We start from the raw sequence: 10,110 nt of genomic DNA, 5'->3' as shown, positions 1-10,110 counted from the left end.
CCCCTTTTTTTTTTTTTTTTTTTTTTTTTTTTGGCCTCACCTTTTGACTGCTGAAATTATAGGTATGTGCCAGCATGCCTGGCTCAAAATGCATTATTCTTATGGTTTTTTTGTTTTTGTTTTTGTTTTTCCCAGCTGTTTCCTTAGGGGGAACTGGGGGCAAGGGAAACTTTCCAGTACTCTGGGCTGGTGACAAGTACTCTGTCCCTATCTGACAGGAGTGGCAGGTGGAAGAGATCTCAGGGTACCTGGTCCAGGCTCCTCTACCAGCTAGGGAGGAGCCCAAGCAAAGCTGTCATTGTGGGAAGTGAGGAGGATGTCCAGGAACTGGTTAGACATGCTAGGGCTGGTTGCAGAAGGCTGGCTGCCACTAGGGCTGTGGTTACTCCCGGAGACTGACTCACCACACACTGTCACAGTAGGGTGGCACGCACTTGGTACAGACAACTTGACTGTGCCATGAACTAGACACAGCATGACGACCATTAGAAGGGTTAAGTGAGGGCTAGAGATGTAACTCAGTTGGTAGAGTGCTTGCCTGGCATACATGAAGCCTTGGATTCAGTCCCCAGCAGTACACAAATCAGGTAATCCCAGCACTTAGGAGGATCAAGAGCTCAAGGCCATCTTAGCTACAGAGTGAGTTAGAGGCCAGCCTGGAGTACATGAGACCCTGTCTCATAAGAAAAAGGTGATGTAAGCCTGTCCCTGCTCTTTGCTGACACCATGTCATCCTGATGAAAGATGGGGGCAGGTGTTCAGGGCCTCAGTCATCCAGTCCCAGAAGAAACCAAACACTTTTTTTTTTAACCCCAACCTTAGTTTCCAAGAGTCCCTATCCTTCTTCCTCTAGAGAACTAGATAGTGAGAAAGCATGGTTTTGGGATGGAAGATCTGAACTCAGATGGATTCTACCACCTCACACAGGGAGACCTCTGTGAGTCACTCAGTTCTGTGGCCTGTTTCTCTAGTTATAAAACGCAGGTCATAACACCTGCCTCACCTACCTCGTGAGGCTGAGCCAAAGATCAAATGAGGAGAGGTGGTAGGTCAGGCAGACTGCCATAGGGGTTACTGTTTGGATGATGAGGTTTGGGTGCTCTTGGTTTTTAGGTAGCAGCTGAGGGCCTTTGTGGCCTTGTGTGTGCTCTAGGATAGAGTCTCGTGTCTATCAGGGTGCTTTTGGTAGCATGTACAAATGCAGCTTGATTTTTTTGGTAGGGCTAGATTATAGTTGAAGATATTAGGTCAGAAATGCATTTATGAGCTGGGTATGGCAGTACACACCTGTAATTCCACCACTTGGGTGGCTGAACAGGAGGGTCTCGAGTTCCAGGCCAGCCTGGGCTACGTAGTGAAACTGTCAATAAAAATGCATTTACTGCACTAAATATGCCCAGCATAATAGTATGGATTGTATTGAATGCATGTTGCTTTCATACCACTGTGAAGGCAAAACATAAGTCGAAGACTGCCTATAATAAGAGTAAATGCAAATCGGATCAGCTCATATGACTGAAAAAAAACGGAGGAGAGGGCCTCAGGATCTGTGGGATTGGTGCTCAGGGCACGTTTCTAGTCTCAGGGGGCTGTTTGTGCTCACTTCTCAGCCTGGCATCCTAGGAGGAAAAATGGCTATAGGAACCCCAGGCCACATATGCCACTGTCTCATTAGGAGAGAACTGCTCCTCTTGATCAAGTGTCCAGAGCATCTCTGAACTGTTTTAGGTTATGCTCTTGGCTCTGGATCAGTCCCCAGGGCCAGGACAACCATTCTGATTGGCTTATCTCTGGTTACCACTAAACCTGAGCAAGTGACTGAAACAAAGATAGGTCAAGATGAATGGCTTGGGGTGGAATGGATGGCAACAGATTCCACTCCAGGTTTGTCACTGTGGTAGCCAGCAGTAATAACTGGTCTCCCCAGCATCCATTTCCCCCTTTGGCTATAACTCTAATTCATATTTGGATCTTCATTCCTTCCCCAATATTTTCTTGAGATAGGTCTCATATAGTTCAGGTTGGCCTCTATATAGCTGGGGACGACCATGGATTTCTGGTTCTCCTACCTCCATCTCCCAAGTGCTGGGACTACAGCCTTGCAACACCACATGGTTTTACCCTCCCCATTCTTAAGATTATGTGCTTCTGATGGAGCCTCATTGCCCACTGGAGAGAGAAGCATGTGACCAAGGCATAGTCCAAAGCTAGTGAAACTGGTTTCTACTGGGAAGGAAGGCAGCTAGGATACCAGGTGCTCATCTGACCTTGACACGAAGAGGGCAGAAGGTATGGGGTCATGGGTGGAGAGAGGTGGAGTTTGAGACTGATGTAGACACCTAGAGCACAGGGGTAAAACACCAAGACCATTCCTATACTTCATTTGTAGAGGTTATACATTTCTTTGCTCTGCTAAAGGCAGTTGGGCCCATTTCTTCCACACTCCCATTCTGCTCCCTCTCCAGTTTCATGTAGCTCAGGCTGGACTGGAACTCACTATGTAGTCTTGAAGATGGGATCCTTCTGCTTCTGCTCCTGGATCCTGGGATTTACAGGTGTGTAGTACCAGCTGCCAGTTTTGCCAGCATCATAAATCATGCCATTCTCCATCCTTGTCCAGAGCAGCAAATGCCACTGACCACTGAACAGTGTGTGTGTGTGTGTGTGTGTGTGTGTGTGTGTGTGTGCAGTTACAAACTTCAGCCAAAGCTTTACCAGCCACCAAATGCATTTGTTTGGAAATGGAAAGCATCCCAACCATGAAGACATGGGAGACTACAGATGAGATGGCTTCTACATCAGGGCAAACTATAGCCTGTGGCCCAAAGCTGGCCCACCATCTGTCTTCATAAACAGCTTGGCTGGGATGCAGCCACACTCTTACAGTTTTGTGCAGTGGCACAGTGGCAGAGGACAGTTGAATAGTTGCAAGAGATCATGTGATCCACAAATCTAAATAAAATATTGGGAAAGTTCCCCTGAAAGTATCTGTGCCCCAAACAGAAGCAGCACTGAGTAGTAGCCCTCCAGTCAACTTGGGAAAAGCAGATGTTCACTGAGTCAAACTTACCCAGGAAAGAGGTGAATGGGAGATGTCCCTGTCTGTGCCTTTGCTCGGATGTGGTCTATGCAAAATTTGTATCTTTTTAGGCCACGATGAGCATCTAGACAGCCTAAAAGTATAAACACATCCATTTTCCACCTGGGGCCTTTGTCCATTCCTATGAACCCAGAAACGAGCTATTGGTGAACTCCTGCTGCTTGCTGGGACCCACTCTAATAAGGTGGCTGGAGAAGCTCTTCGGTCTGCATCTTGTCAGCAGTGTTACCTGCACACCGGACATCCAAAGCCGGTGGATTCCGCCCCTAGCCACTACCATAGTGTACTCAGGACCATCAGACAGCTTCTTTAAAAACTCTGTGGTGCTGGGGATGGAAGCCAAGGCCTTGAGCATACTAGGCAACTAGGCTATATCTCTGGCCCAGACAGCTCCATTTTTCATTCCTGGTTCCCGCCATAAGTACACTATATACAGTTAATACTGGTGAAATAGCTTAAGGGGCATACAACCAACCACCTCTTAATGCTTTCTTTTTTAAATTATAATTTGTGTGTGTGCACGTGTTGCTCACGTGCCAGAGTGCACATGTGAAGGTCAGAGGACAACTTGGAAGAGTCGGATGTTTCCTTCTACCTTGTGGGTCCCAGGAGTTGAACTCAGGTTGTCAGGCTTGGTGGTATGCTTCACCTGCTGAGCCACCATGCCAGCCCACGCATTTTCTAAACTTCATCTCTGAGTTAAGACACCAGGACACAATATAGTAAGCTCTGAGTGAGGCTAGCCCTTAGCAGACCTACTGTGGAACTGTTGTTGAAGCATCCTTTATGGCCTCTGCTTCTGCATGATCTTCCTGACAAGTGGCTTCCTACAGGGAACTACTGCAGAACAGCTTAGGCAAGGACCACGCTTTGCTTCTCAGTGTCTCCTAAGGTCTATGTGATAAATCTCTCAGAATTTGTCACCAGGGAGAGTCTCAGCAGCTAGCTTATTTCTCCATCCACTAGAGCTCTACAGTAACCTACTCTAGTCTTTGTCTTGACCTCAGGAAGCTCTGGTTAAGTGAAGCCTAGTTCTGAGAGTCGCCGTTTCTTCCTTTCCCCTCTGAGTCCCTGGACCTCTGTGGTGCTTTCTTGAGGGTTTTAGTCTCTAACACCCTCATGACCTAGTTGATTAGTCAGGCTTTATGCTGTTGGTATAGCCTTGCTATGGGAAGATATACTGCTGCTTTGGACTTCAAAGAGGCTCTGTACATCCATATTCACAGACTCAGAAACCTATAGGGCTTCTGGCCAAGGACAGTTGGGATCAAGGGTCAGATATGAAGTGAAGGCCACCTAAAGACGGGCTCCTCGGTGAGTTACGTGGTTTAGGGTGGTCATTCTCTGGTTCTGAACATCACTCCTTTCTCAAAGCAGCTTTGGGAATGCTACCACCAGGTAGACACTGGGGCTGGTTTCAGCCCTGTAGATGCTAAGTAGACTCCTGACCAGAGTCTACTGCAGGAGCTGGGCCTCATCTGGGATTCTTGGGAATCTGGGGTGAACTAGAACAGTCATGGGATCAAACCTCCATCTTTCAGTAGATGAGATGCTGTAGTGATGGGGAACTCGGTGAGGCCCCAATACAACCCTGAGACTCTGGATGAAGCAGGTCAGAAAACGACTCTCCTGACGGCAGGGAGTGAAGGGCACAGCAGCAATGGGGTGGCAGTTGTCTTTCACCTTGATCTTGTGCTGTGTCTTCAGGGCTGTTGGCTAAAATCTCACCTGAGGTGTATGACTCAGAAGCAATACCATAAAGAAAGAACAGTTTATGGGGTTGGAGAGATGGCTCAGCGGTTAAGAATACTGATTGTTCTTGCAGAAGACCTGGGTTTGAATCCCAGCACCCACGTGGCAGCTAACAACTGTCCATAACTCCAGTTCCAGGGGATCCAACAGCCTCTTCTGTCCTCCGCGCGCATTGCACGACATGGGTCCACTTACATACATGCAGGCAATACACACATAAAATAAAAATAATAAAATATTTTAAAAAAAGAACAGTTTAGGAAAAGCTTCTCACCAGCATTGCCACATCAGGGGTGTTCACTCTGGCTGATCCAGGAAGCTTCCCTCCTATTCCCAGGAAGGGCTGACAGGATCCCCACAGTGGGCAGGTAGGGCCCATGTAGACACAGGTCTGTGTTTTTAGTTTTGTATTTGTTGATGTGGACATTTCCTGGAGTTGAACGCTGTTAGTGTCTCTAGGGAGCCACATGATAAATGAAAGCTTTATTTCCATAGCCCACCCTGAGGGCTGAATGGGGACGCTCTCCAGAAAAAGCATCATAAGGAAATGTCAAGACAACAGTACCAGGATGCACCCTCTCTTTTCTCCCTAGCTGGATTATACCTACCCTTCTGGGCCCCTCTTATGGGTATAGAGACAGTTCAGACCAAAGCAATTTTTTCACCTCACTTATTACTGCGGCTAATCTCCCCAAACCCCCAGGCTTCTAGTGCTGAGATCCTTTTGCCTTCTGCCAATGGTGGATAGGACACACTTGGACATATTCAGCTGCAGCCCAAACCTTTGTTAACGGGGCAAAAACTGCCCAGGGGTGGGACCTGCATTCAGAACATGAATCTGGGTTAGCTGTGTGAATGGGGTTTTCTCTGAGGTCTCTTTTCCCAAGGGGCAGGCCACAGAGTGCCTTTTTGGCCTTCCTTGGGACAGAGTCTCTCCCAGTGAACACAGTTTCCAGCTGTCCTCATGCCAACCCCTGCCTATGGCTAGGACCATCTACCCACCAGCCATGCATAATGCTTGCTCTGAAACACACAGTCCTTTCCACGGTCAGGTTGGAGAGATGTGGATGCTGAAATATAGTGTGTGGAGTGCGGGAAACAAAGTCAACTGAACTGCTCCAGGGAGCTTGCAGAGTAACTCTTCCCACTCTTGTTGGGCCCACACTCCCTCAACCGGAGGAGAAGGCATAAGGGGTGGAACCAAAATTCTTCCTTCTTGTAATCACCCACACATTGTCTAGGAACCCTGCATGCAGGAGATAGGTGGTCCCCGGAGCAACTGAGCATCCTGAAGGAAATTTTCTTGGCACAGATCATAAGAGACAACATAGAAAATGTTATTCTTTTATTATTTCAAGGAGGTAATACATAGCCCAGTACATCAAAGCAATGGGGAATTAGAGGCAGCAAATGGCCAGTCATTTTGAGAAGAGCCTCATGCTGGTCTCCGAGCTCCTGTCTGCCGGCTCACAAGAAGGCTGGGACACCGACATGAGCTTGCTGGGACTGTAGCAGTGGATGGATGACCAAACTCAGCACCCCACTGGCTGTGAGAGGGCTGATGTGGAGGCAGCAGAGACCCAGTGCACAGCAGCACTCACCCTGCCATCTGGGTTTATGAGGCTGCTGTTGATGCAGCAGCCAGCTTGTCTAGCACTTGATTTTATTTCGATGAGCCTGGAGTGGGCAGGGCAGGAATAACTCCTGAGTCATAAATTAAGGTAAAAGACTTAGTAGTGTTAATACTCTGGATGAGAAAAGACAACACTGCCTTGGAGGGTAGGCTGGGAGTCTAGGGAAGAAAGGGAAACACAGAAGAGGCCTGGGCTACAGGTACTGCCCTGGGGACCTCAGAGGACCTCTCCCAGCACATGATGGGGAGAGAAGGGGCTGGGCACTGGGGCTGCTTCCTCTGGTACAGAGCTGGACTAGAGATTGGTTTTCCACTCATAATTGGTTTCTCGGGTCTAAGTCACCACACTTAGGATAAAACAAATCTTGCTTGACCAAACATGGCCTTTGGAGAGGTGCGTGGCTCAGGTCTCCCGTGTTAGAGGGGAGGAAGGGACTCTCAACTCAAGACTTTTTTTTCCATTCCCAGCTCCCATCCTTTGTAAATGACTGGGGGTGAAGGAGAAGGCGGAAGCTTGTCCCACTGCAGCCCCAACCCAGTCTTTGCAAGGGAACTCATTCCAAGGACCCATAGCCCACACTGGTGTGCAGCTGACAGTTCAACCTGTGGGAGGGTGCCCATCTGGTGATTGAATGGTGGTGTATAGGTGGGAGTCGCAGCTGTGGCTGGGCTGCTGGGATACTCAAACACCCTCCATTTCAGCATGGTGGTCCTGGCTGCAGGCTGCAGGGAGATGCTGATTCCTCCCAGCATGCACTGCTCCCCAACCCCACTGCACAGGCTCAGAGTTTTGGTCTGACAGTTATGAAAATAATTTCAAAAATCACGCCACTGTGTATTCCAAACCCAGAGCCGATGGCTTTGTTTTGTTTGACAAGAAAGGACAAAGAGAGCCACAGCTCCAAAGTGGCTAAGGCTCACGTAGCACAGAATGCACTATGTACCAAAACGGAGAAACCTTGTCTGACAGGGCAGGTGGGCAGCACAAAGCCATGGGGTCCTCTAGTCAGTCACCTCATCTTCATACTTCTCGAAGCCTGGGACTGGCTTCTGCAGAAAGTGTGTGGTGGCCTGGATCACCTTGTCTGGTCCAATGTTGTAAACCGGGTGAGTGGGCTGCTGTAAAGAGAAGAACAGATGCCAACTCATCACCCAGGGGCACTTGGTCTGCAGAAGTCACTTGCAGAACAAGGGATCATCAGTAATATACAAAATTTTATTCCAGGCTCACATGTTCAAACACAGTATCTGCTATAAACAATTTTTTTTTTTGGTCTTATTTTGAGACAGGGTCTCCCTGTAGCCCAGCTGTCCTGGAACTTGCTATGTAGACCAGGCTAGCCTTGAACTCACAGAGATCTCTGCCTCTCTGCCTCCCGAGTGCTGGGATTAAAGGCATGCACCACCACGCCTGGCTATAAACATTTTAGAGTACATGATTACAAGATAATATTACATAGCCACTTAAACACGTGCTTTCAAATATTTAATGACATAGGAAAATGCTTACATAGGTTGAGTTCCTTTTATCTGAAATACATCAGACCAGAAAACTGTTTCAGATTTTGGAGTTTGTTGGCTTTTGGAATATTCACATAGACTAACCAGTTAAGCCTCCTTAATCCAAAACTCCAAAATCCAAACCTGTGAGTGGTGTCTGTCCTCTTGCAGAGGTAGTTCAGTTCTCAGAACCCACAACCACCTGTAACTCCACCTCTAGGGGATCTGACACCCACTTATGGCCTGTACATATGTAAACACACACATACACACACACAAATTTTTTTAATGAGGTTAAGGGGAGATGGCTCAGAGAGTGAGTGAGTGAGTACTTGCCATGCAAGCATGAGGACCTGGGTACCATAAAAAGCCAGGTGTGGTGGTGCATACTTATAATCCCAGAACTGGGGAGGCAAAGACAGAAGGATCCCTGGGGTTTGCTGGCCAGCCAGCCTTGCCTAATAGGCAAGCCTCAGAGGTTCCAGTGAGAAATCTTGTCTCAAAAAACAAGTGATGACTCCAGAGGAATGACACTTGGGGTTGATCTTTGGTCTCTGTGTGCACCTGCAAACATGTACACCCACACTCACACAAAGAAAGAGGCTGAACCATGCGTGGTGGTTCAAACCTGTAATTCCAGTACCCAGAAGGCAATGCAGGAGAACTGACACAAGTCTGAGTCCAATCTGCTCTCTCCAGCAAATTCCAGGCCAACCAGACCTACACAGTGACAATAGGAAACTCTATTGTCCATTTGCCTTTTTGCTGTTTGAAATATTTTACAATGTGCAAACAAAGGGAAGATTTAAAAGACTGAGGGAAGATAAGGCTCAATATTTATACCTGCTAGAAGTAGAACTTTGTAATATGGGTGACCATGACAATCTGCATGGGCTGTTATTTGGTCACTGCAGACCATCTCAGTTGGATTGGTCATGTCTTTGGCTGTCTAGGCTGAGTGTCTTCTGTCAGGTCCTGGTGGGGAACATCCTGTCCCATAGGGCTATCTTTTCTTATGGTGCTGGGGGTTGACCTCAGGGCCTTGCTTATAGATCTAGGCATGTACTTTACCCATGAGCTACATCCTTAGCCTAGGGCTTCTGCCTTATGTGGGAAGAAATGGCAAATTGTAACAAATGCTATGAAGGAGGCATGGCCGCAAAGCACTGTGGATAGTTCATTCCCCGAAGAGATGGCATCTGAGCTGAGAGCTGGAGCCAGCCATACAGTGAGTAGAGGACCGTGCAGAACCTGGCATTTTCCAGGCTCTGCATAACAACTGCTTTCCTCAAAGATGGAGCTGTGGTCAGGAGTGGGCTGAAATAAAGTCACAAGACCTCTGTGCCAGTTCATACCCACCATGGCCCCACACTTCCTAGCCTCCCAACCTAACTCGTGGGTTGCAAGATGCCAAGTGGAACCTGTCAGCTTCCAACCTTGTCCACAGAGGAAACAGAGCCAGCTCTCTTAAGTCTTCTGTCCTAGAAGACTCTGTGGAAAAGGGGTATTGAACTCCTACCCGCCTTACCAGAGCATTTTCAGGCACACCCAGGACCACATCGTGCAGCATGGCTCCACTGCCAAAATGCTGGGCGATGGATAAACCGCTCAGGCAGTAGCAAGTGTGGTAGAAGTCACGTGACCTGCAAGGACAGGCAGCTCTGAGAGGGCACACCTCCCCTCCCCAGCATCATGAACAGCTCATATTTAATTTACCTTTTTCATTTACTATACATACAGAGTACCCCAGATTTACATTTAGTTATTTAGTCTACTCTGTAATAGTTGTTTGTGATTATAATCTCTGTTTATAACACTCAGGGGTATGAAACCCTATTCTATTTTGCTGTTTTGAGGTGCTCAAATCGAACCTAGAGCCTCATCCATGCTAGGCAAGTGTTCTACCACTGAGCTATACCTCCATTCATATCCTTTTCTAGTTCAATCAGTATAATGACAACAAAAAGGAAAAGAAAGCTACCAAAGCAGTAATCTTTTCACCCCATGTGAGCTAGGGGACAAGATGGGCAGCCAGAGGTGAAGGATCAATAGCACTGGAAGGAACTGCCCCCAACTGGAGTGTTTTCTCCATGCAGTACAGCACTAAGCAGCTGATGGAAAGGGA

At 47.8% G+C, this 10,110-nt stretch overlaps 2 protein-coding genes across 3 annotated transcripts in view; one reads left to right on the top strand and one right to left on the bottom strand.

Annotated features, from left to right (window-relative positions):
• Positions 1-10,110, top strand: part of Max (MYC associated factor X) — a 118,155-nt gene that overhangs the window by 35,401 nt on the left and 72,644 nt on the right. The gene's annotated exons all lie outside the window — the stretch shown is intronic.
• Fntb (farnesyltransferase, CAAX box, beta) overlaps positions 6,185-10,110 on the bottom strand; it is a 110,487-nt gene continuing 106,561 nt past the window's right edge. Inside the window, exons 11-12 of the mRNA XM_008852136.3 lie at positions 9,514-9,628; positions 6,185-7,604 (exon numbers count right to left, since the gene is read on the bottom strand). Coding sequence (XP_008850358.1) covers positions 7,488-7,604; positions 9,514-9,628 — 232 coding nt within the window. The 3' untranslated portion in view covers positions 6,185-7,487. The remainder of the gene's footprint in view (positions 7,605-9,513; positions 9,629-10,110) is intronic.

This window comes from Nannospalax galili, unplaced genomic scaffold (assembly GCF_000622305.1).
Source record: "Nannospalax galili isolate Female #2095 unplaced genomic scaffold, S.galili_v1.0 scaffold285, whole genome shotgun sequence".
NCBI classification, from domain to species: domain Eukaryota; kingdom Metazoa; phylum Chordata; class Mammalia; order Rodentia; family Spalacidae; genus Nannospalax; species Nannospalax galili.
Note: the sequence above shows the minus strand (reverse complement) of the source record. Positions and strands in the feature narration are given on the sequence as shown.